The 26907-nt window shown below is 40.2% G+C and overlaps 2 protein-coding genes across 2 annotated transcripts; both read left to right on the top strand.

Moving 5' to 3' along the window:
- Positions 1-453: 453 nt before the first annotated feature.
- LOC106613695 (lipoprotein lipase) lies at positions 454-10218 on the top strand. The gene is made up of 10 exons (XM_014216226.2): positions 454-711; positions 2199-2380; positions 2687-2866; positions 3570-3681; positions 4094-4327; positions 4696-4941; positions 7922-8042; positions 8302-8484; positions 8726-8833; positions 8956-10218. The coding sequence occupies exons 1-10, from the start codon at positions 618-620 to the stop codon at positions 9005-9007; spliced, it is 1512 nt and encodes a 503-aa protein (XP_014071701.1). The 5' UTR covers positions 454-617; the 3' UTR covers positions 9008-10218.
- Positions 10219-17759: 7541 nt separating this feature from the next.
- On the top strand, positions 17760-24723 carry LOC106613694 (lipoprotein lipase). The gene is made up of 9 exons (XM_014216225.2): positions 17760-18044; positions 20523-20719; positions 20838-21017; positions 21162-21273; positions 21409-21642; positions 22199-22562; positions 22812-23030; positions 23180-23275; positions 23370-24723. The coding sequence occupies exons 1-9, from the start codon at positions 17948-17950 to the stop codon at positions 23389-23391; spliced, it is 1521 nt and encodes a 506-aa protein (XP_014071700.2). The 5' UTR covers positions 17760-17947; the 3' UTR covers positions 23392-24723.
- Positions 24724-26907: the final 2184 nt, after the last annotated feature.

Raw genomic sequence — 26907 nt, 5'->3', positions numbered from 1 at the left:
TGAAACGCTCCAGTTATACAGCATGGTAAATCACAGAAGAGCCAACACTGGAGCATGTTTGTACAGATTGCATAACTCAAACACCTATATAGAAGCCCATTTAGAATGAAACTTTTTTTTTACGAGAATATAACTTGAATAAAAATTTTAAAAAAACATTTGGCTATAGCATTTAAACTCTAAATAGCAAGTAAACCGTTTGGTGAACATCTCAAATATGTTTACCAAGACAAGATATTCGGAATTGAATAAACATATAAGGTATCACTCTAAAGGAAAGCTAAAACAGCTAATCGTATAACATGTCTATATGTGAAGGACAGCGGTGAAGGGGCAGAGAGAGTTGTGAATGATTTTTGGGGCAATTTTGCGTTTGGAACGAGTTCAAGCCCAGCCCACTCCCTTCCGACCAATGGAGTTTGTTTATTCAAATGAGCCACTCATAAAGACGACTTGGAGCGGCAATTGTGGCAGACTTCATAAGAAACTTCACTCTTATCACAAATCAGATTTACTTTTAGACCACAGCTATACAATTGGATCTACCACTCCTAAACCAACATACAAGGACATTTTCATTCGGGACTTGACGGAGAAACCTCTGGATCAACAATAATATGGGAAAAGAAAATACCTTTTTGGTCACCGTTTGGATAATTCTGGCAAATATCTGTGTATCTTTTTCAAGTACACCAGAACAAACACTTTTTGGTAAGTAAGGGATATTTATCCTAGCTGTTTGTAGAGCTGACTTTGGCTTTGTTAGAGATAGGTTAAATAAACACATTCTTTGACTCTATGTTGATTTTCTCCCATAAAATAAACACTAGAGCCAACGGGAGGCAGTAAAATTGATGCAGACTCCTCCAAGTGACCGAGAGTAACCTCAGTTCGGTCAGACGTACCCCACTCGAGTGCATTTGTTAGGGTGCGCACCTCTCTCATGAATAATCTTTTCAACCATTGCAAAAATATATATATAATAAATCTGATCAACTAGATGCGACACGACACGACACGACATAAGGACACGACATTATTCGCATGTTCAAGTGACCTTAAAATAATATTTTGAAAACGAAAATGTGATATTTGTTCTATTTTTAATTGATGTATAATAAACATTTTCCCGTTATTTTACACGTATTTGCATAATGCATAATAACATATATTATTATTATTATTATTGACATTATATTCGATATTTAATGTGGCCTATTTGTGTATGTTTGTGATATACAAAATAAATACTTAATTTCAAAAGGCTTATAGTGTTATTACTACAATGTTTGGTTGGTAGAATTTCAAAAGATGCAAAAGGGGGCGACATTGGACCGGTAAAACGTATCGATATCTTTTTTATCATGCTGGTAATTGGATTAGATTACACCAGTTGATAAACTGATTCTGCAGATTGTGTCTTTGTAATTACTTTCTTCCAAAATAAATAGTGTTCGAAGATAAAAGAAAAAAAGCTGAATTGCCACCACTTGAAGATCACTAACGGTTCGGGGGGGGGGGCAGTGCCCCTGTGACAACAATTTTGGACCCCCTTGTGGCCCCCCTAAATGTGGAGTATGAAATAATTTGTACATAACAAATTTTTGCTATCGTTATTTTTTTACATCTGTTATTAGACAGTGGCAACGATGATGATTATGAACATGGTCTTTTGCCTGCTAATGCCTGCAATGCAGTGAAGAAAACGATATGACAACAATAACGTCTAATGTAACTGGCCCCTCTAACAGTACAACTGGCCCAGCTTGGCCCCCCATAGTTGAAATGGTCTAGAACCGCCACTGTTGAAGATGCAATGAAAAATACAGCAATTTGTTTCTTTGTAAACAAATGTTAGATGCTGGATTTTATCTGTCATGCAAATAAGAAGTTAAATTTTGGTTGTGGTAAAGTGTTTGAAATGCTAGTGACCTCCTTGTACAATCATGATAATGAAAAAGTCATAAATAATAGGACATCTAGACTAGGTTTTAATATGTATCCGGTTAAAAATGTAAACAATAGTGTAATGAATAAGGCAGATTCCTATAGACTCTTGACTCCCCTGAATTGTGCATAATGGTAACCTGTATGCCATGATAACTGTTCAAAGTGCTTACACGCAAGATCATGCACTAGTAGGGGAGTGACAACATGACTGATGAAGCCAGTTTAACATCATCACTGTGTCTGTGCAGGTAACAGCAACTCTACTGAATGGCTTGAGGACTACACAGACATTGTATCCAAGTTCTCCCTGAGAACTGCTGAGATACCGGATGATGACTTGTGCTACATCGTTCCCGGGCAGCCCTTAACCATCCCAAAGTGTGAATTCAACCCTGGGTATAAGACGTTCGTGGTCATTCATGGATGGACGGTAAAGCTTTGACACTATTATGATTACCGCAAAAGCAGAAGTTGTTGATCATCATTTCAATGAGGCTTGTTGGGCATAATTAGGGAAAGAACTCAACAATGTTGATTCTAAAAATAAATTCAGCATTGATAAGTAGATGTATGATGAGAAGCCCCCCGCTGTCCGTAGGCATAATGTTGTTGTGCTTATTCATGTGTAAAAGTGCTGACACTTGGCTAGTCTTCAATCAGTGCTGTGAGTAAACAATGAGGGCTAGGGTCACAGTGAGTTAGGCCAGCCACTGACCCCAAAAATGTGTTTGTCCAGGTCACGGGGCTGTTTGAGAGCTGGGTCCCTAAGCTGGTGACAGCGCTATACAAGAGGGAGCCCAAGGCCAACGTGATTGTGGTGGACTGGCTGACACGGGCGCAGCAGCACTACCTCAACTCCGCTGCCAACACCAAGTTGGTGGGCAAAGACGTGGCCAAGTTTGTTAATTGGCTACAGGTGGGTGATCTCAAGGACACTGGGTAGATAGGAACATAGCCACAGGAAGTAGGGGTGCTGAGGGTGTTACAGCACCCCCTGAAAAATCAGAATAAAAAAAATATTAATATATATGCACTACTTTTGTAAAAAATGTAATATATATATATATATATTTTTTTTACAAAAGTAGTGCACTGGGCCTGTATTAACGGACAGATACAGCCGTGTGTCGCATGGGCAAAAAATTATAATTCAGCACCGCTGAAACATAATAGAATACAAGGTTCACACAAGAACAGACTTTCATGTTGACAACGCAGAAACATATTTGAAATAGGAAATATGTGACTGGTGATGATACAATGATTTAGAAGTCAATGCTGTGGTTGTATTTTACTCCTGGCTATGATTTAGTACACCCAAAAGCTTTTTACAGCCATGTTGTTGATCCACATCAACCACTCATTACACAGCTCATTATTGATAGAAACAGCAGGTGGAGCTAGTGAAGCATATCCTCTGCTAGAAAAAAGGGCTGGGAGACATTGGTATGATAAACTACCTGAAATGATTACATGTGTAAGCGTACAGTATAACTGACAGAACAGAATATACTTGAGAGGGTGTTAGGATGGCATAACAAGTTTTACAGCCAATACTTTACACAGTCACAAGACTGGAAAATAGAAATAAAACCATGTCTGCTTTCCCCCCTTGTCAGAAAACGCTAGACTACCCCTGGGAAAAGATACATCTGCTGGGCTACAGTCTGGGGGCTCATGTAGCCGGCATCGCTGGTCTCCTCACCAACCACAAAGTCAGCAGGATCACAGGTGAGCAGACAGCCCTTCTCTGCTTAAGAGGTTTTAATGTTTATCTATCAGTCTGTCGCTATGTAGATACATGTACCATGGATACATACATGCATAGGCCTACATGTGCAAGTTCTATCTCAATGCATTTAGCCTCAATAGTCCTCCCATTTGTCTCCATAAAGTTTACCCAACTATTACATCTCGAGGCCATTGAAAACCATAATCAAATCATCACTAAAGCACATTGTGGGCTTTGGCCAGGACTGCATGGTCTCATGTGCAGTATGGACCTCCAGGACCGTGACTGATCTATAACGTCTCTCTTTCTCTTTCTCTCTCTCCCTCTCCGTCTCTGCTTCTACCCCTCTCTCTCTTCCTCCCCCTTCTCTCTCTTTCTCTCTCTCTCTCCCTCCCTCCATCTGGCTCCCAGGTTTGGACCCGGCCGGCCCGACCTTTGAGTTTGCTGACGCCCAGAGCACCCTGTCCCCTGACGATGCTCTCTTTGTGGACGTCCTGCACACCAACACCCGGGGTTCCCCGGACCGCAGCATCGGCATCCAGAGACCCGTGGGCCACGTGGACATCTACCCCAACGGAGGAACCTTCCAGCCAGGCTGTGACCTGCAGAACACGATGATGATGATCGCCACCACCGGCATCCGTAGTACGTACTGTAACTGGACACTGTACTGTAGAATGCCTTCTACTATTCTAGCTTCTCCATATTTCTGCTGTCTGACATATAGTAAAGCATAGTGTAACATCAAAGTCTGTTATTATACTGTAGTAAATCTTCACGAGGAGTGTTTCTTGAAGTTTAAACAGCTGCAACAAGTACTTTGACTCCATTAAAAGTGCCATTTTCAAAAGCCTCAGTTTTCTAACCATAACACTGAAAGCCATACGTCATAAGCCAGAATAAGCACATTTCACAGACACAGTCACATTGTTAGTCTGGGGTATATTAGAGAATCAGCCAGTGATTCAGACTTCATGGTCCTAATGGTCTTGTTTTACGCCTGTCCTATGCAGATATGGACCAGCTTGTGAAGTGTTCCCATGAGCGCTCCATCCACCTGTTTATCGACTCGCTGGTGAACGCAGCAGAGCATCAGACCATGGCCTACCGCTGCAGCTCCAAAGAGGCCTTCATGAAGGGCATGTGTCTCAACTGCCGCAAGAACCGCTGCAACAAGGTGGGCTACGGCGTCAACAAGGTCCGCCTGCCCCGGAGCACCAAGATGTACCTCAAGACCCGCGAGATGATGCCCTTCAAACGTAAGGATGAGAGAGGAATTGTTTTAAGACGAGAATGCATGCAAGCACAAAGCAACACTCTTTTTCACAACAGAAGGTTAATTTCGTGGCACTAAAATAGATTTAGTTAAGAGTTACCTGACATTCATTAATTGCAAAATCCTAAGAGGATCGGTCCGGATGGCTGAATGTAGTTATTGTAGTGGTGGCTAGGAGCTGGCTCAAGCTGGCCTTGAGAACTTTAACTTCTTCGGGATTGGTGTCCCTCCACGGGACGGTTGAGCTAACGTAGGCTAATGCGATTAGCATGAGGTTGTAAGTAACAAGAACATTTCCCGGGACATAAACATATCTGATATTGGCAGAAAACTTTAAATCGTATTAATCTAACTGCACTGTCCAATTTACAGTAGCTACGACAGCGAAATAATACCATGCTATTGTTTGAGGAGAGTGCACAGTTTTGAACATGAAAAGTTATTAATAAACAAATTAGGCACATTTGAGCAGTCTTGATACAACATTTTTAACATAAATGCAATGGTTCATTGGATCAGTCTAAAACTTTACACATACGCTGCTGCCATCTAGTGGCCAAAATCTAAATTGCACCTGGGCTGGAATAATACATTATGGCCTTTCTCTTGCATTTCAAAGATGATGGTATAAAAAAATATATAAAAGAAGGGTTGGTTTTTTCTTTGTAATATCTTTTACCAGAGCTATTGAGTTATATTCTCCTACATTCCTTTCGCATTTCCACAAACTTCAAAGTGTTTCCTTTCAAATGGTACCAAGAATATGCATATCCTTGCTTCAGGGCTGAGCTACAGGCAGTTAGATTTGGGTATGTTATTTTAGACAAAAAAAAAAAAAGGGGCGGATCCTGAACACTGAGTCTCTTTACCATCCTGTGCATGTTACATTAGTACAACGGGCCCCAACTGTGTACATACTGTATTGATACTGTACCACCCTGAGAAAACAACTACTGTAGTCTACACAAGTCCCTCCCTTATCAGTCACCTGACCCACAATCCATAAAAGATTCTATAACATCCGCCCAGCCTGCGTCCATTTTCCTCCCTCCTCACCCCACTACTCTGGGATTGGCACAGTCTGACATATCTGATAAGGTAGTGGCGTCAGGGACAAACAAAAACAAGCAGGGGGAATAAAACAAGGTTCATGACGCAAGCCATGAAGGTCACATGAGAGTGAGACTATTTGTATTTCAGTAGTGGTTGTGGTTTGGTAACTGGAAACCAATGCACGTGAATTCTTACGGTGGAAAGTTAGAAGAAACTTTCCACACCAATTGGAAATGCTTCTGGTACTGGCTTTGAATTTAGGCACACAATAACATCTCTGTAGTACACTGTAAAACCATGAAGCATGTGACAAGTTTATAACCTAGACGTCAGTGTTTAAAACTTAAACATTAGGCATTTAGATTAGCCAATAAGGGTTCTCATCTTAAACACAGGTGTTTAGAATGCAAGATTAAACAAGATATTCAGCTTTTCCACTCAGTTTCTAACCAAGACAACACCTAAATACTAGTGTTTACTTTCCCATCGTCATGTTTAGAGTGCATTTAGTCATTCAAAAATGTATGTGGCTTTCCATGCCTTTTATTCAGATCAGTGTTAGGAATGTCTGTCACCTTACTTACATTTCAGCACAACTGAACAGGACATTTATTTTCAATTGCGTGACGTTGTTGTTACTCAACTGTCTTGGGTCCATTTTTGTTAACTCTCAGAGTGAAAAATATGTGGGAGGAGCCTCATCATATTTCCCAGCATGCTTTGTTGCAGGTTGATTTTTAGAATAGTTTGTTTTAAAATCTTTGTTTCCTAGTGCACATTGATTTATTGAGCTCATAGTATACAAATATAAATAACTTAAATGTTTCTAAACTAATCCAATCTGTAGGGGGTTGGACTTTTTGTACCCGTTACTGAGATGGTTGTCCTAGTTTAGATGGTTTAGGTAGTCTTGGTTGTTGAGTTCTTCACCATAGCAGACATTCTGAGTGCAGGTTGTGGGTGATAAAATATTCAAATTTGTTGGATATCCTCCCTCTGGCTGTATTCTGATAGGAATTGCTAATCACTTCATAAACCAGTGTATTGTGACTTGCAGGTCTTGATGAGACAGGATTTTCAGACCACAATGTAGGCCATAACAAAAGGCCTTATGAAATGTGTAATATGTGGTCATAAGGGGTTTTATTTTAATTGAAACACATTCACTTAGGCAGTCACTTGATGAAGGCTTCAGGAATATAACTTATTGAATGCAACAATGTCTCTGTTACAAACACAGACATGGGCGGGTATCCCTCACAATCACATGAAAGGCATGCTAGGGAATATGCAAATACGGCTTTACATCCTACAGTGTTAAAACAACACCCCCGGTGTTTAGTGTTCAAAACCTAAAAACCTTGTGCTGTATAAACATGTTCATGTTTGTTAAAAGTGTTACAGCGAATAGACATGTTCTGGTGTTTACAATCTAAACACAGTGACACATTTTCATTTGAAATTCTAAATGCCTTGACGCATTTAAAAAGTGTTACAGAAAAGTGTTAAGTTATGCGTTCAGATCCTAAACACTTGGTTTTACAGTGGAAGGAGTGGAAGGTCGGTCAATTTAATCTGAAGTTTAACACTGCATTTTATTTCCCTTATTCACACAAAGGCAGTAAGTGGATCAATAATATGGTTATGTAAAGACAGGTCTAAAGCACTGAGATACTACAATAGTGTGTGAGCGGGGATCTTTAGCTCAAACTGTGGGCATCAGTGATGGGATTATGTCCACATGCCACAAACACTTCAAACTGTCGGAGAATGTGTCTTAACTGGGCAGACTGCAGGTGTTTCCATAAGAAAAAAACATACTCAGGGTTTCAGAGGGCAAAACCTTCTCTGTGACACTCGTCTGTATGTGGCATGGTTCTAAATGAAGGTCTCTGTCATTCTTTCCACAGTTTTCCATTACCAAGTGAAGGTGCATTTCTTCAGCAGTGAGAAACTGGCCTACACTGAGCAGCCCATGAAAATCTCTCTGTACGGAACCCATGATGAGAAGACTGACATACCTTACACCATGTACGTATAGTTTGATATTAAAAATAATAAAATAAGGAAATTATAGGAAATACAAAAACATTTTGTGCAATACTTAGTTGTCCAGAAATGCTTGATATAATATCTAAACAAGTCCAGACTTATGAATATAAAACACTGACATTGTAGCTCATAATGAACCCTGGAAATGTCACCTCAGCACCCCACCTCAGCTGGGTACTATATACAGTACAGAAGCTGAACTGATCCACTGACCTTTGACCTGTGTGTGACCCCTCAGGCCCTTCCTGAACACCAACAGCACTGTGTCATTCCTGCTGACCACCGACGTGGACGTCGGGGAGCTGCTTATGGTCAAGCTGCGCTGGGAGAAAGATGCCTATTTCAGCTGGTCTGACATGTGGGGAAACAAAAACTTCCACATACGCAAAATACGCGTCAAGGCCGGGGAGACTCAATCCAGGTAAGTCATGATAGTATATCTATATGTAGAAGGGGTATTCAAATTCACAGACCTTAAGGTCAGCAGCATTGCTGGTTTCGCTCTAAGGCCAATTCATTACATTCATTAAACCCAACAGTACTGTGGACAGTATTTGAATACCTTTAACACAGCGCATCGCCTTTCACATTGCCACTCTTTGGGGTTATATGTTAAAGGTGTCAAGAAGGCTTTGTTGATAGTCTTTACTGTCTGACTCCAGGGTGATCTTCAGCGCTAAAGATGGAGAGTTTGCCTACCTCATCAGAGGAAAAGACGACGTAGTCTTTGTCAAATCAAAAGAGGACAACATGAGCCGGAAAGAGAAAAAGTAAGAAAACTTTGTGAAACTTTGGTCATTTGAATATAGAAAAATCAATCATAACCAAAGATGGGAATCAAAACGTATTTCCTCATGTTCTTCTTTTGATTTTGATTTTGATTTATCTTCAGGATGCACAGACTCAAGATGCAGGGAAGCCACTTCAAGAATAACATTGCATGAAGCAACACTTGAATAGAGTGCGCACTGAACCACACAGCCAAAGCTGGATGGAGCCTGGGAGAATACGCTGGAGAGAAGATAGGGGATGTAAGTCTCTGACCTGTACTGTATGTTCTGCCTCCCAACCTGTGTCATCTCATCTCCACCCGCGATCACTTCATCCCACTGTGCTGGGAGTCAGCTTACGTGCTTTTTCTTCTATTAACCGTCATCATGGAGAGTGTAACAATTGCTTTTTTTATGTTTTTGACTTGGTCTAACGTTGCTACATTATCTTTTTAATTATTGATCTCAACTGTGTTTATGTATACCTACTAAATCAAATTAATTAATTTCTAACGTTAAACTAGGTAGTTCCAATTAAAAGAGATTGACATAGCTTCCACTTATTTTTGCCACATTCAGTGTGCCCACTATAATAATCATGTCACTAATGTCATGCCTAAACCACTAATTGCCACCATCACAGGGACCAAAGATGGTGACATTGTCTACAGAATTGAATATTGCAGTGACCCGTGTAAATAGCTTTTCAATCACTATTATATATATGCGTTATCATTGTAGATGCATTCCCTGCTTGTTCTTTGTGTGCATTTGGTTATTGTGTTCGGCACTGGCCACTTTAAGGGAGATAGTCCCCGTCAGTCAATTTGATCATTCATCAACTAGTTGAAATGGATTATGTTCAGATCATTCTTTAATTGGTCACTGGACTTCTGAAGAATAGAGGTCACAAGGAGAAGTTAGTATGGCCTTAGTACTTCTATTACTTCCTTTATAGGTCAAAAATCATGTGGAAACAATTACCTTAACCCGATTGGTCAAGCATGCTCTCTAAAACATTCCATTTTCTTTAAAAAGGTCAAACAAAATGCTACACTAAATGTATAGCATATATGTGAGACTTTGCCAACATGGGTGGGCAGCCCTACATGATAACCATAAACATCCCAAGAATGTTTAATATTCTATTTATTGAATGTACCTGTATATATTTGTATATTTAGCTGTAATATATTTGGGCAGATTTCCATAGATGTTGCTGTTTTTCTAGATGAAGCGGTGTGATTTTATGTGAGTGGCTTTGGACAGACTGATCAAATTGGTCTCCATGCCAGCTGATGAGCACATTTATTTTTCTGAACTGAAATGCAGTGCACTCTATGAAGACAGAATATGATACTTTAATAAAGTGAAAACATGATATATTTTGGTCTTCTTGGATTTTTTTACTACCCTGAGCTACATATTGTGTTCTTGAATTCCTTAGATATTATTTATGCGCTGGTCTTATAAGAGCTCTTTGTCACTTCCCATGATCCTGGTTGTGACAAAAACTCACACTCATTCTTATGTTTAATAAATGTATCGTATAGTGTGTGTGTGTGTGGCAGGCTTACAACGATGGCAAAAAAACAACATTTGAGAGTGTGTTGACCCTGGTGCTAGAGGGGGATGCAGCTGGAGGTTGAATGTTTTAAGGGGCACGGGACTATAAATTCAGCTCCCCTGATTGAGATGTTAGCTCCCCTAAATGCAACAAAAGTCTAACTTTAAGGGGTCTCTAAATAATGCTAATTCAACCATTCTCCTATCTGTTTAAAATGCAGTGTTAAATATGTTTTACAGTGGTAATTATGAATATAAAATCTTCCAATGAAACGAACACCCCCACCTCTCTGTCATGGTTGAACCCATTTATTTCTATGTGGCAGTGCTGTCCATCCAGTAGTGTTGAATTATGGCCTCAGATGAGCTCCTTTATGCACAGATTTTCCGCCATTTGTTTGTCATGCGTCCTTGATAAAAACAGCCTTTATTCTAATGCATTAGATTTACCCGTTGATTTATCATTGTTTGCTTTTGTCAGTCAGTTGTTTGTGCAGGTACTGGTGTTCTCTGTGCCAGAAGCAGTAGACTATTTATTTAGCTTTATTCTTTTCTATCAATATTTGACCCAATGTTATGTAGGCGTAGTTACACAAGATCCATGATTCTACAGGGTTTAAGTTCAATGTTCTAATTCGATTGTTAAATGCTTACTAATTAAGTGATAATGCCCTCGAAGCCGGTGTTTGGAGGATATATTGACACAGATGTTGTTATATACAGTATCCTCCAAACACCGGCTTCGAGGGCATTATCACTTTTATACAATGGGTTACCAACATATTCAAATAATGATTGACATATTTTCATAAAAAAATATCTTTTGGTGAATTTATTCATACTATTTCATCCTTCCACAAGATATATTCCCGACACAAATTTAGGGTTGCTAACCAAGCCGGCTGGTCGTTCATTCTATTGGTTTGGTTGCCAGAGACTCGACCCAGTTGTTCAGTCTTTTTGTTCTTTATCTATGGACCCAGTCGTTAGTTTTAAATGTTCCATTGGCATACTGTCTGGCAACGTTCTTATCCCTTGCTTGCTAGCTAGTCAACTATGGCTAACGCACAGTCACGTCAAACAATACAGCCAGAATAGTAGCTGCATTTGCATTTGTTTAAGCTGTTTTTTAGTGACATTTATTTGGATACATCCATAACAATGAGCTAATGAGGCGCGATTTGACCTGGCATAGAAAATGTGCTTTTTCGTCAGGACACTGTTGTTTAGAGGAGCAGTGGCAGTTCTAGACCATTTCAACTGGGGGGGCCAAGCTGGGGCCAGTTGTACTGTTAGAGGGGCCAGTTATATTAGACGTTATTGTTGTCATATCGTTTTCTTCACTGCATTGCAGGCATTAGCAGGCAAAATACCATGTTCATAATCATTAGTGTTCCGCGTTGCCACCGTCTAATAACGGATGTAAAAAAAGAACGATAGCAAAAATTTGTTATGTAAAAATTATTTCATACTCCACATTTAGGGGGGCCACAAGGGGGTCCAAAATTGTTGTCACAAGGGCACTGCCCCTCCCCAGAACCGCCCCTGTAGAGGAGCTAGCCAACCACACAGCTAACACAATCACTTCAAACTGAAGCAGGAAAGACTGCAAACTAGCTGCCCTTCGTTTATTTCTTCTTTCTTTTTCAATTGACAAACATGCCTACTTTTGAAGTGACTTGTTCGACAATCAGATGTAAATATCATGACTGGTTGGATTCATGCCACATTAAAAGGTCATATTGTTTTACCGTTTAAATTACGTCTTTATTATTAAGCCTATAAAAAAATACAGAGACGCACGAATGTCTCGGTGTAATTCACACTCTGTATATAATCGTTGGAAATAGTCCTACATCTCTTTGAAGACCATAACCATATGACCTCATACTTAGCAACATGCCATCAATACAGAGACAGTTGTCGTTCACAGGTCTCATCAACATTTGCCTACTTGTGTAAGAGACACATACTGTAACACTAATATAGTTTGACATGGATGGCTACTGCTGTTCTGCCCCTGACTGGTGAATTGCTGGCATAGCTCATAACATTATTATTACTGCTGTGCTTTACACACAGTGGTCTCATTGTTCCTAATCTGACACCTGTGGCTCTTTAAACCTTGTCTGACACGTGCTAGTGTCACGTCGGAAGGAGCGGACCAAAGTGCAGCGTGTGTATCGTTCCACATATTTTATTGAACTGTGAAACTATGCAAGATACACAAATTAACTAAAGACCAAAAACAACAAACCGTGACCAAGCGGTGCAACATACACTAACTTAAAAACAATCTCCCACAAACCCAGGTGGGAAAAACAACTACTTAAGTATGATCTCCAATTAGAGACAATGATGACCAGCTGCCTCTAATTGGAGATCATTCCAAAAAAGCCCAACATAGAAATACAAAAACTAGAACATAACATAGAAAATCTAAACTAGAAAAATAACCTGTCACGCCCTGACCTACTCTACCATAGAAAATAACAGCTTACTATGGTCAGGACGTGACAGCTAGTACCACAACATCCACATTAGAGCCTATCATCACAAAGCCCAGTACACTAACATACCAAAACAAGTTGTGTAACACACAATGGCAATACACGAAGACAACAAATTGCTTTGGACCCCAAATTCTCTTAGTTGGAAACACATGGAATAATCCCATAGATTGTAAAAAAAACTGTGGGGTTATTGAGTAATTCTTGGAATTTGGAGCGTCAAAAATAGAGGAAGGAGACATGACAGGAAAGGTATTTTTTTCCCATTACTCACTATTGTAATCACAGGATCATTTCTGTACAAAACTACATGTGATACATAACACATTTTGTTAACATTAATTCAAGTTGGTCAACTTTAATTCATTCATTTATATCGATTAATAACATATATCTTAAAAGTATTAGGGACAAACAAGAAAACTATCTGTCATCCCCAATCAGCAAGTTACAGTCAATCGGGTAATGTGAGGAATGAGGAAATACACTGTGTTTCAGCAATCCGGTCCTCAATTGCCTGCTGAATGGGGATGACAAATGTTTTTACTTAGACCAGGGGTGATGGGTCTAAGTAAGTTCTGGACGGGATATGTTGGGTGTGTTGGTGGGGTGAGTGTTGCCTGACAGTGGAAGGGTACTGTGATGTGTCGTCTCGTGAACTTGCTGGTGAACTTCTCCCCTCCCTTTAGGTCATGGAAATATTCCCTTATTGTGTTGGTGGACGAGAGGTGACCCCACAAAGATGACCTTTAAAACTGTACTGTTCACTGGCCCAATTGACCCAAACCTGATGTGCCTAGAATGCCTCTCTAAGATGTTATTGTAATTTTCCATAAGAAATCATATGGAAAGCTCCCAAAACAAAACAAACAACATGAGATGAATTTGGCAGTGAGTATAGAATAGTTGAGAATAATCACATTATGTTCCTCATGGGGGAAAGCTCCACTTCCTGGTAAATGAGTTACACAACACACACTGTACATCACATGCATGATAAATAAGCTAAGATATATTTTTGGTTCACGTAGTAAGAACTTCCTGAAGCCTTCAGAACCACACGTGTTATTCTTAGAAAGAACCCTAAAAAGAAGCCTGGGAAACCCTTGGAAAAAACATTCCAGAACAATTTGTCACCTTCAAAACATTGGGAACCAGCTGTTGTTAAGTTGGCTTCCAAACTAAATCACTGGCTCTTGCAAATCTCTACAGCACAATTTTACAGTTTCTCTTATCAAAGCAAACTGCCTCAAAATCCCACTTATTGAGACGCTTCCCTTCAGAAGGGATTCAGTTTCCCTTTCAAAAGCAAAGAGAATGGCAGCACCGTAGCGACGCATCTGTTTATCTAATACTGCTGTTCCTGCTTTACAGGGAAACTCTGTTATGTTCCTAGAAAAGCAACATTAAATTGGATGCCAACTGGACCGCTACAAGAGCTGCTTCAGGGACATGCAGCAGGAGGGATGTGTGTGTTGAATCTGGCAACAGTACAATAAGACAACTTCTGCTATGTAACAACAGCGACAAATACCAGCATTGGAGCCAAACTTTGTTTCCATCTCATTCCGAGCAACCAGGGGTACCAGGGGCCTCTGATAGGTTGACGTTTGACAACAACAATGGTCAACCATAGAGGCTAGACACACTTGACATGTGCACATTCCTGAAGGAAAGGATGTGACCGTAGCAGGTGACATTATTCTTAGTCCTTCACACACAATAGCACACTGCATAGATAATGGAAACACAGGTTTGGTCCAACAAACTGGTCCAACAATTCTCTGAGGCTGACCAATCACAACTCACACAAACTCCAGATCCCTACTGACTGATACAGTATGTCCGGTGTGGCTCAGTTTGAAGAGTATGCGTACAATGCCACTTACAATGCCAGGGTTCTGGGTTTGATTCCCACAGGGGACTGGTATGAAAATATATGCATTCACTACTGTAAGCTTCTCTGGATAAAGCGTCTGCTAAATGACAAAAAAAATCTATATTTTTTTCTATGTAAATGTTGGGAAGATCAATGATCTTAAGTGAGGAAGAGGGTAAACTAGGCCTATGTCATGTTGGTTGTAGGCCAATTCCTCCCTCAGTAGTAATACTAATGGATCAGTGGAGGCTCCTCAGAGGAGGAAGGGGAGGACCATCCTCCTCAGTGAATTTCAGAAAATAAAAATAGTTCTTAGATAAAACTACACTAAATATATTCACATAATAATTGATTATAACACACTGTTTTGCAATGAAGGTCTACAGTAGCCTCAACAGCACTCTGTAGGGCAGCACCATGGTGTAGCCAGAGGACAACTAGCTTCCGCCCTCCTCTGGGTACATTGACTTCAATACAAAACTTACTGTAGGAGGCTCGTGTTTCTCACCCCCTTCCATAAACTTACACAGTAAGTATGACAACTTCTGGAGGATGTCCTCCAACCTATCAGAGCTCTTGAACTGACATTTTGACCACCCAATCAAAGGATCCGAATGAATCTAGTACTGAAAGCATACGCTACAGCTAGCTAGCACTGCAGTGCATAAAATGTGGTGAGTAGTTGACTCAAAGAGAGAGAAAGACAATAGTTCTTAAATGGAAGCAAACGAAACGGAGATAAACATACCTGAATTTGTTCAATAGAAACTCTGGTTTGCAACTATTGGAGTAATGATTACACCCTAGATCAGTTAGATGCAGGCAAGATTGGACAAGGTGGTATTGAACGTGTCAATGTCGGTCACCTTGATTACTCAAATTCCTCTCAACCTGTGCAGCTACGTTGTAAACTTTCATCCATGGGCTAGGTTGTCGCAACCTCATGATGGGTATGGTGAAAATGTGAGTATCATGTAGTAGCTTAAACCTATCCATGTTACATTGAGCTGGATGAATGGAATATGAATGACAGTCATCCAATATGCTGTAATATAAATAAGGCCATGCTCATTTAAAAAAAAAAGTGTCCTCCCTCATCTTAAACGGCACCGAGCGCCACTGCAATGGAGGTCCCAGGGCAAAGAGTCAAACAACAACAAACTTAAAGCATTTATTATTCACGTGCACCCACAGAGATCACAGGATGGGTACATCGCTCAATGCACCTAAACAAATGATCAAACTAGATTTACATTTGACATTTTATTCATTTAGCAGACCCGCTATTCCAGAATGACTGACAACTAGTGCATTCATCATCAGATAGCTAGGTGGGACAACAACACATCACTATCTAGTGGGAAGGGTCTATGGATGTATAGAGTGGTGACTAGGGGAAGGGGCTTGGGAAAGGGGGTAGAGGGGTGGTTGGTTAGGATTTGGACTATGATTTATACTGGCCCATCTGGCCACCTCCACTCAGGGCAGTCTTCTAGAACTAAAGCCAGTAACGTTGATGACATTACAGGGTCGCACGCAGCTTCTCATAACATTATGTTCCACTCTAGTTGTACTCCTAAACTCCACAAGGCCCACTTAACACATTCTGTACCTGCTGTGAGAAACAGTCCCCTCAAGCAGACCTTAGGTGGGCTGAGGTGCCCCTGGCATGCAAACACCATAAAACCCTCTGAACTGTGATATGTTGTACAAGAAGAAAAACATGATCATATGTCCCATAGTTATTGTGTCATGTTATCATGTCATCAATGTATCAATTTCAAGGTCTTGTAGCAGTAGGCCACTGAGTTACTTTGCATTCTGGCTACAACTACTATAATTCTAATAGCCTACATATTTGAATTGAACAATTAATGCAAATGTTAAGTTAACATAATGTAATGTAGGCATGCTAAAAAACCTTTATGCTTAAATCGCCCTCACTCATGCATTCAAGAGCAAGGCCATTTGTAGTGATAGGCTACAACAAAATCAATCTAGCCAGATCAGAATCAACATTTGACAGCCTGGTCTCATAGACTAGCCGTAACATAGTAAACTTTGACCCGGGATGTTACGTTTGGTATGGTCACATAAGACAGAAGGTTACTTAAAGCAAATGGGAAAGTAAGGTGGTTAGTTTGGGGGGGGGGCAAAAATGCTATTTCACAATGTGGGAGGGACTTGTCCCCCATCCCCAGTGAAAGTTGTGCCCCTGTCAAATTCACAAGCAGCTCCCTGAATCAATGTACACAGCAACAAAATCCTAAAACCTGCCTATTTCTACAATTTATCTTCTTAAAATGTGATTTTATACCTAACCTTAACCACACTGCTAACCTTGTGCCTAACCATAACCTTAAATTAAGACCAAAAAGCAAATTGTTTGTTTTCATGAATTCTTACTATTAGCCAATTTAGACTTTGTGGCTATGGTAACTAGTGGAAACCCGAAATCGCATTAAGAGAAATCCCATGCAGCCTTGTTTACAAGTTCAGTCACTGGAATATGAGATGTAATCTACAGCTTGATTAGGTTGATAGAAATCCTCATTATTTCGTTTAATGATTTTCAATTTGAGGATCATTATTCCTATATAGCCGACAACAATTTCTCATTGTGAACTTCTAATGCGAGTGGGATGGGTGTGTCTTCAAGACAATGATCACAGGAGCAGCTGCTCACCGATTTGACAGCTCCAATGCAGTTCCACCTCCGACCGACAAAACATCAGCTTTGCAGGTATCGGCTACGCTGGTTAACTTGGCTGATTGAATCCAGGCCTGAGTGTTCTATCTCACACACTGTAAACAAATAACACTAATAACTTACAACTATTATAATTACAACTATTATAATTAAAACGGCATTGCCAGTTATCAACGTGATTTCGTATTATAATTTACTTTACCCCCCTTCCTCCTGGGGAAAGGGAAAAGCAACCAATGGGTTTGCGACAGAGGGAGAGGTCCTATTTAAGAACTGGGCAGTTCAAGGTGGCTCAGATATCAACACTACGCGCCAGGGAACGCACGGGAAATATTCTAACCGGTGGAAAATTGTCGCGGTTTTACGTTACATTTTTTCCACCCCCTGTGCTGAGATTGCAGACTTTTACATACATTTCCTCAAAATACGAATTATTAGGCTGCAAAGAAATGAAAGGGTTGCAAGTGCATTGTCTTTACTTTCTTGTGTTAGATGCAGTATTTTATGTGGCGTCTTTGGAAGAGGGGGACTCGATTTCTACACTAGGTGAGTAGCCAATATTGAGGCAAAATACTTTTCAACCTTGTTTTGCAGTCTTGATAGAAGAGAATTTCATTTGTGCTGCATAAGTGAAATATTCTCTGAAGAATTTAACCCCTCATAATTAATTCGTGTAGTTGACAGCCTACAGATACTGTCACTTATCTAATAAGTCTACTATATACATTTTCTGGAGGTGCTATAATAGACTACTAATGAGTTTGATGACTTAGAATAAATAGTTTGTATAGGACATGATGACAAGTGTGAAGCTGAACACCCATTCATACAGAGTAATGTTACCATAGGGATTGAGAACGTTGTGTTCTAGTGTTGATACATAAGAATATACATATACATGCATAATCTCAAATATACAGTACCAGTCAAAGTTTGGACACCTACTTATTCAAGGGTTTTTCTTTGTTTTACTTTTTTTTTACATTGTAGACCTCAACTATGAAATAACACATGGAATTATGTGTTAAACAAATCAACGTATAGTTTAGATTCTTCAAAGTTGCAACCCTTTGCCTTGATGACAGCTTTGCACACTCTTTGCATTCTCTTAACCAGCTTCACCTGGAATGCTTTTCCAACAGTCTTGAAGGAGTTCCCACATATGCTGAGCACTTGTTGGCTGCTTTTCCTTTGCTCTGCAGTCATACTCATCCCAAACCATCTCAATTGGGTTGAGTTCAGGTGATTGTGGAGGCCAGGTCATCTGATGCAGCACTCCATCAGTCTCCTTCTTGGTCAAATAGCCCTTACACAGCCTGGAGGTGTGTTGGGTCATTGTCCTGTTGAAAAACAAATGATAGTCCCACTAAGCACAAACTAGATGGGATGGTGTATCGCTGCAGAATGCTGTGGTAGCCATGCTGGTTAAGTGTGCCTTGAATTCTAAATAAATCACTGACAATGTCACAAGCAAAGCACCATCACACCTCCATGCTTCACGGTGGGAACCACACATCAGAGATCATCTGTTCACCTACTCTGCGTCTCACCAAGAGCTGGCGGTTGGAACCAAAAATCAAACATTTGGACTAATTAGACAAAAGGACAGATTTCCACCGGTAATGTCCATTGCTCATGTTTCTTGGCTCAAGCAAGTCTCTTCTTATTATTGGTGTCCGTTAGTAGTGTATTTTATTTTGCAAGAATTTGACCACGAAGTCCTGATTCACGTAGTCTCCTCTGAACAGTTGATAATGAGTTGTCTGTTACCTAAACTCTGAAGCATTTATTTAGCCTGCAATTTCTGAGGCTGGTAACTCTAATGAACGTATCCTCTGCAGCAGAGGTAACTCTGGGTCTTCCTTTCCTGTGGCGGTCTTCATGAGAGCCAGATTCATCATAGCGCTTGATGGCTTTTGCGACTGCACTTGAAGAAACTTTGAAAGTTCTTAATTTTCTGCATTGACTGACCTTCATGTCTTAAAGTAATGATGGACTGTTTCTCTTTGCTTATTTGAGCTGTTCTTGCTATAAAATGGACTTGGTCTTTTACCATATAGGGCTATCTTCTGTATACCACCACTGTCTTGTCACAACATAACTGATTGGCTCAAACGCATTAAGAAGGAAAGAAATTCTACAAAATAACTTAACAAGGCACACCTGTTAATTGAAATGCATTCCAGGTGACTACCTCATGAAGCTGGTTGAGAGAGTGTGCAAAGCTGTCATCAAGGCAAAGTGTGGCTACTTTGAATAATCTCGAATATACATGATAGTTTAATTTTTTTTTGGTTACTGCATGATTCCGTATGTGTTATTTCATTGTTGTCTTCCACTATTATTCTACAACTTTGAAAATAGTAAAAAAAAAAAAAAAAAGAGAACCTTGAATGAGTAGGTGTCCAAACTTTTGACTGGTACTGTACATGTATTTTTTCCCCTTAAAAAAAATAATTAATTTTCGGCTGTCTTCGGCAATGCTGAAGTAGGACGTAGATATAGTCAGTTGATGCATATGAACACTTAGTATATTGTTTATTTTCGTTATTAGAAATGTCTTTGTCTGCTTTAACCTTCATGGAATATGCAACCTCCATTCAGTGCAGTAGCCTTGGCTGAGGAGTCAGCTGACCCACTGGGAACACAGCTACTTTGAAACCCTTTGGGATTTTTCAGAGCTAGAGGGACAAAGCTGGGAGAAGCTGTGGTTTCTATAGGGTCTGTCTGACCGACTGAACCCTAGTAGCCAGGGCCTGATTAATACAGGGGCTGAAACCCCGGGGCCCATGTCCCGGAAATGTATATGATTTGTTAATCTGGCCTTGCAAGTAGCCCCCCAGGCACTGAGGGGCCTGTGCAGTCAGAAGTTCCCACCACCAATGTGGTTAAAGATTAGAAACAGCCTAGATGGCTCTAAAGCTTCCATTCTCTTTACTGCAATGGCATCTTCAAACATTTAGTAATGACTTTTCCAAAATGTCTTAAGCAGACGTTTTGTGTTTACATTACATTTATTCTCAGATAATTTAATGGACAACTTCAAGGACTTGATCCGAAACAACGATGCCACCCCTCATGCCTATGCCAAATTCTCCCTCCGGAAGCCTTTGATGCCGGAAGACGACATCTGCTACATCATCCCCGGCAACCCGGAATCTCTCAAAGAATGCACTTTCAACAGCACATCCAAAACCTTCCTGGTGATCCACGGCTGGACAGTAAGCCCCTCCAATCTGTCGCAGCATGTCTGTGACATTAAGTCCTTAACAACTATTGCTCATGGACTTGCATTACCCCGTCAATAACACCATTCGTTCTTTCCATCTGCCTCAACAGGTGAGCGGCTTGTTTGAGAGCTGGGTGGCCAAGCTGGTTTCGGCGCTGTACAAGAGAGAGCAGGAAGCCAATGTGATCGTGGTGGACTGGCTGTACACAGCCCAGAACCACTATCCAGTAGCTGCCCAGAACACCAAGATGGTGGGACAAGAGATTGCTCGCTTCATTGACTGGCTGGAGGTTTGTACGATGACTCAACATCTAAGACACTGCACTGTTTCTCAGATAAATCATGAATAACATATTCTAAACAAAAAGTATGAAGAGTTACTGTACATTGTTTCCATGGCAATGAACTTGACACTACTCCAATGTGTTTCCAAGGAGGCAACAAACATCCCTCTTGAAAACCTCCATCTCATTGGCTACAGTCTGGGTGCTCATGTTGCAGGATTCGCTGGGAGCCACGCCTCCAATAAAGTGGGCAGAATAACTGGTAAATATGTCTTATAGAGAAACATAAGACAGGATGATAGCACTGTTGCTAATCATTGATTGGCTCTTTGGCCTGTACCAACTTTAATTATTTGGCTTGTTCCACTCCTCACTGATTGCTCACTTCTCTTTACAGGTCTTGACCCAGCTGGTCCAGACTTCGAGGGGGAGCACGCTCACCGCCGCCTGTCCCCAGATGATGCCCACTTTGTGGATGTTCTCCACACGTTCACGCGGGGCTCTCTGGGCTTAAGCATCGGCATCCAGCAGCCTGTAGGCCATGTGGACATCTACCCCAATGGAGGCAGCTTCCAGCCAGGCTGCAATCTGCAAAGCCCTCTGGAAACAATATCCAAACTTGGCCTCTTTGGTGAGAATCACATCTTGATATTTTAGTGTCATTCTATACAATTGGTTAAATATTCGGCATATAACAATCACTTTCCACACAATGACTCTGTTGTCAATCTGGTTATTGCGTTATCATTGGCTAAATCAGACATGTAATTGTCAGCTTGTAACTTATTGGAAGATGGTAAGGCTTGTGAACAAGGAACAATAGGGTGATGAAGTCAGTACAACCTGACGTACATCAGTTGCAGTAACTGTGCAGCTAATCACTAATCTGTCTTTACGACTAACAAAGGCCTATTCATGCCTGTTAACATCAGAGGACTGCAAACATCACGACTAGAGAAAATCCCTTCAGGTCACCAACAACATCACTCCTATTGTAGCTCCCCAAAATGACGGTTGATATAACTCTGTCTAATGGTAATGTGAGGGAATGGAGCTTTCTCAGGGTTAGTGACATACTACTAGATGCATCTACTTGTTATCATTTGATTGCCCGTCCTCCAATTGAGAATCTCAACTCTGGTTTTTAATGCGGACCAGTGATGCAACTATCCCCTTTATGTTCCTAGCTATCAATGATGTTCCAAGGTGTTCCCACGAGCGCTCCATCCACCTGTTCATCGACTCCCTGGTCAACGAGCAGGAGGCCAGCATGGCGTACCGCTGCGGGAGCAAAGAGATGTTCGACCGCGGAATGTGCCTCAGCTGCCGCAGGAACCACTGTAACACCGTGGGCTATGATATCAGCAAGGTTCGCAAGACACGGAGCGTCAAACTGTACACCAAGACCAGGGCCTCCATGCCGTTCAGAGTCTATCACTACCAGGTGAAGATCCACTTCTCCAGCAAGGTGAACAGGTCTGAGATGGAGCCTTCACTGACAGTCTCCCTGATTGGAACCAAAGGAGAGGTTGAAGACCTCAAACTGACACTGTGAGTACCTGGTCCAACAAGTGGTTAAACCATACAACAAAGCACATGCTAGTACATCAACATGATAAGACACTTGACATCATTTCTCACGTTTATGATAACATTAATCTTTATGGTCTATAGTTAAAGTTCTAGTGCTACTGTGGTGTGTGCTTAGACATGACACCTTCACTCAAAGGTCAATTATTTGTTCTTGTGAAGTGAGTTGACCGTAATCAGTTGAGCCTCTATGCTCTTTCCCATTGGCAGAAAGGAGAAGATAACAACCAATAAGACCCATTCCTTCCTGCTGGTAGCGGAGAAAGACATTGGTGACCTCCTGATGGTGAAGTTCAAGTGGGAGGAGTCTACTAGCTGGTCTGCCTCGTTCATGCTCAACATGGTGTCTTCCTGGTGGTCAGGTGACTCTGCGGAGTCTGAAGTGGAGGTCCACAAAATACGCATCCGAGTCGGGGAGACGCAGAAAAAGTTAGTTTTAAGAGGCCTAATTTCTCTAAAATCATGAAATGGAATTTTCATCCATACAAACATCAGAAATATAATATTTTTGAAAGAGCGCAAAACTATTATTTATTAGTTTGGTTTTAATGTGCTATTCTTGTTCGACCCTTTTCCAGGATGGAGTTCTGCATTAAAGATCCTCATGCTCTGAGCTTACAACAGGAAGTTACGTTTGTAAAATGCAAGGACGAATGGAGGAAAACTTCAAAAAGGTATTTTCTTTTGATCTAATCTATTTATTTATTTTTCCTGAATTATTGCCAGTCGGGTCCATTGATTAGACAAATATTAACCTTTGTTTTACAGAGTGAACCTGGGGAACCACTGAATGTATGGAGCAACAGATGAATGTCCTCCTTCCGCAGCTCTTAGAGAAATTATTTATACAGATGTAATTTATTTTGTCTTTCAAACTATACAAAGACATTATCACATTGTGTCCAGAACTGTGTTATTTAAAAATGTATGTGAAGTGTTTTTTATTTTTTATTTTTTTTAAGCACTGCTTTTGTGGTGCATCAACTACGGTGTGGTGCTAAATAATAGTAAATGCCATCGTCTTTGCTGATTTTTCTGGCAACCCCAAAGAGATGGCTCTTATACAAAGTCTTTGGTGCCTCTGATTGACAGAGACCCATTGACCGGCTGAGTAGAGGCCTCGAGGTACCTGCATTTCAAACCTCATGTGTTTCCTTAATTTATGCTTAAAGCATTCACCATTGTCGTCCTCAATACTATGCGATTGTAGGATCGGACTCAGTGTGCCTTAAAATAACTTGTCTTAACCTACTGTATGTATTTTTTGTTAATGTGTACATTTAAAAAAAAATTATAGTGAGTTTCTTTTACCTGGTCTTTGAGACAGTAATATTCATGAGGTCTGAAATGCACATTATTCTGAGAAATTTGTGAATTTAGTCAAGCACTTGAGCAATAATGCAATGGCTGCTATTTTTATACAGTATATTAATTTGAAACCAGCAATAGTGAGGCCTTTGCAGCAAAATACAGTGCATATCAGTGAACCATATTTGCAGTTATTACAATTATAGCTTTTTTTTTTCAATTATTCATATGGAACTATTACCTCTAGCAAGTGCTTATGTGATGTATTTTGACTAACATATCCATGGTTGCTGCTAAACTATGACACAAATAATGCTCATTTAGCTGTCTATGCCATATAATTGTGACCAGGTAGCTAAACTCAAAGAAGTCAATGAGTTGTTATCAGCGCTGACATCAGCAATAGAAACATGACAGACTTCCTCAGTGGACTTTGCATCATAGTTACAGTTAAGAATTGGCTATTAATAATATCTGATTGTCAGACTATTTTAACAGCACTGAGTAGGCTATTTATAACTAATATTATACATTTAGAGACCGGTATTGTAATCATTGTGACTTATTTCATTTCTGCCTGTTCTATTGAGCCTGTAGAAAAGGTGGTATAAACTTTTGCACTGAACCAGAGGAAAGGGTTACTAAACCAGTTACTTACTAAGTGCACCATGTGTAAATATGTTAGCATATGATTCTATGGTAAAATGTTAATCAATATATTTTTTACCGTCTTAACTTTTTAAATTATATCTGTATATACCTGTACATATGTGACCGTATACATACTTTAATAAATTGGAACTGCTATTTTGAAGTTGGAGTGTGTTTTAATGGAAACAAGGTTGTAAAATTGTCCAGGATCATGCTTAGATATACTATAAAAATGTAAACCCATCCAAGAGACCAACTCAGCACTGTATTATACACAATCTACATTCCATTTTAGAACATACAGTGCCTTCAAAGTATTCACACCACTTAACTTTTTTTTACCATTTTGTTGTGCTACAGCCTGAATTTAAAATGGATTACATTTAGATTTGTGTCACTGGCCTATACACAATACCCCATAATGTCAAAATGGAATTATGTTTTTAGAACACTTTTAAAATAAATTACAAGTGAAAGCTTTAATGTCTTGAGTCAAGAAGTATTCAACCCTTTTATGGCAAGCCTAAATATTTTCAGGAGTAAAAATGTGTTTAACAAGGTGAATGGACACACTGTGCAGTAATAGTGGTTAACATGATTTTTGAATGACCACCTCATCTCTGTATTTGTAAGGTACCTCAGTCGAGCAGTGAATTTCAAACACAGATTCAACAAAGAATATGGAGGTTTTCCAATGCCTTTGATCATGGTGAAGTTATTAATTACACTTTGGATGGTGTATCAATACACCCAGACACTACAAAAATACAGATATCCTTCCTAACATGAGGCCAATGGTGACTTTAAAACAGTTAGTTTAATGGCTGTAATGGGAGAACTGAGGATGGATCAACAACATACTCCACAATACTAACCTAAATGACAGAGTGAATAGAAGGAAGACTGCACAGAATAAAAATATTCCAAAACATGTATCCTGTTTGCAATAAGGCACTAAGTAAAACTGCAAAAAGAAATTAACTTTTTGTCTTGAATCAGGGATGCAACTTTGGCTTTAGAATTGGGGGGATATATATATATATATATCATTTGTCGGATAAACACTCCAAACAGCCAGAGGCGTCTGCATGGTGCTAAAGCACACGGTTGCCTCATTTTGTATCACATTCCAATGACAAAACTAGTGGGGACATGTCCCCCCCCATCCCCAGTGAAAGTTGCGCCCCTGTCCTGAATAGAAAGCATTATGTTCGGGGAAAATCCAACACAACACATCACTGAGTACCACTCTTCATATTTTCAAGCATGCTGGTGGCTCCATCATGTTATGGGTATGCTTGTCACCAGCAAGGAATAGGGAGTTTTTTTGGATACAAATAAATGGAATAGAGCTAAGCCAGTCTAAATCCTAGAGGAAAACCTGGTTCAGTCTCCTTTCCAACAGAAACTAGGAGACAAATTCACCTTTCAGCAGGACAATAACCTAAAACACAATGCCAAATATACACTGGCGTTGCTTACCAAGATGACATTGAATGTTCCTGAATGGCCTAGTTACAGTTTTGACTTAAATCGGCATGAAAATCTATGGCAAGACTTGAAAATGTATGTTTAGCAATGATCATCAACCACATTTTTTTAATATAATAATAATATGCAAATATTGTGCAATCCAGGTGTGCAAAGTTCTTACAGGCCTATTCAGAAAGACTCACAGCTGTAATCTTTGTCAAAAGGGATTCTAACATGTATTGACTCAGGGGTGTGAATATTTATTTAAATGAGATATTTCTGTATTTAATTTTCAATAAATGTGCAAAAATATCACCTTGTCATTATGGGGTGTTGTATGTAAATGGGTGAGCAACAAAATGTATTTAATGCATTTTAAATTCAGGTTGTAAGACAACAAAATGTGTCATAAGTCAAGGGGAATGAATACTGTGCTGTCCCTTAGATTCTGATGCCTTTCCATTTGGCTGACCCACCAATATCAAATGGTCTCTTGTTTTTCAGTGGCACTCTCTTTTCAAGCTCCAGTACAATGGCTGATGAACAACAACAGCTCTGAGTAAAACTGGACTATTCTGCCTGGTGTACCATGTCTGTCTATACAGCTTATTTTAGTCCTCACCTCATCTAGATACCTCAGTACTCCAGTGGACAGACATACACAATACAGGTGACTAGAGGCAATCCTTGTGTCCTTCAAACTGGTTCAAGCTGGTCCATTGTGTCAAATGAGACAATGCCACTACGGTGGAAAACTGGATGATTGTCAAGGATCAAATTAGCCTTCAGGTTCAAATTGCTAAGCGAAGGACACTGATGGAAGGCCATGGACGGAAGGAAGAATGGTACATTAAGTGCATGAATGGACAGGTGG

Source organism: Salmo salar, chromosome ssa10 (genome assembly GCF_905237065.1).
Source record: "Salmo salar chromosome ssa10, Ssal_v3.1, whole genome shotgun sequence".
In the NCBI taxonomy this organism is placed as follows: domain Eukaryota; kingdom Metazoa; phylum Chordata; class Actinopteri; order Salmoniformes; family Salmonidae; genus Salmo; species Salmo salar.
This window is presented reverse-complemented; position numbering and strand designations above follow the sequence as displayed.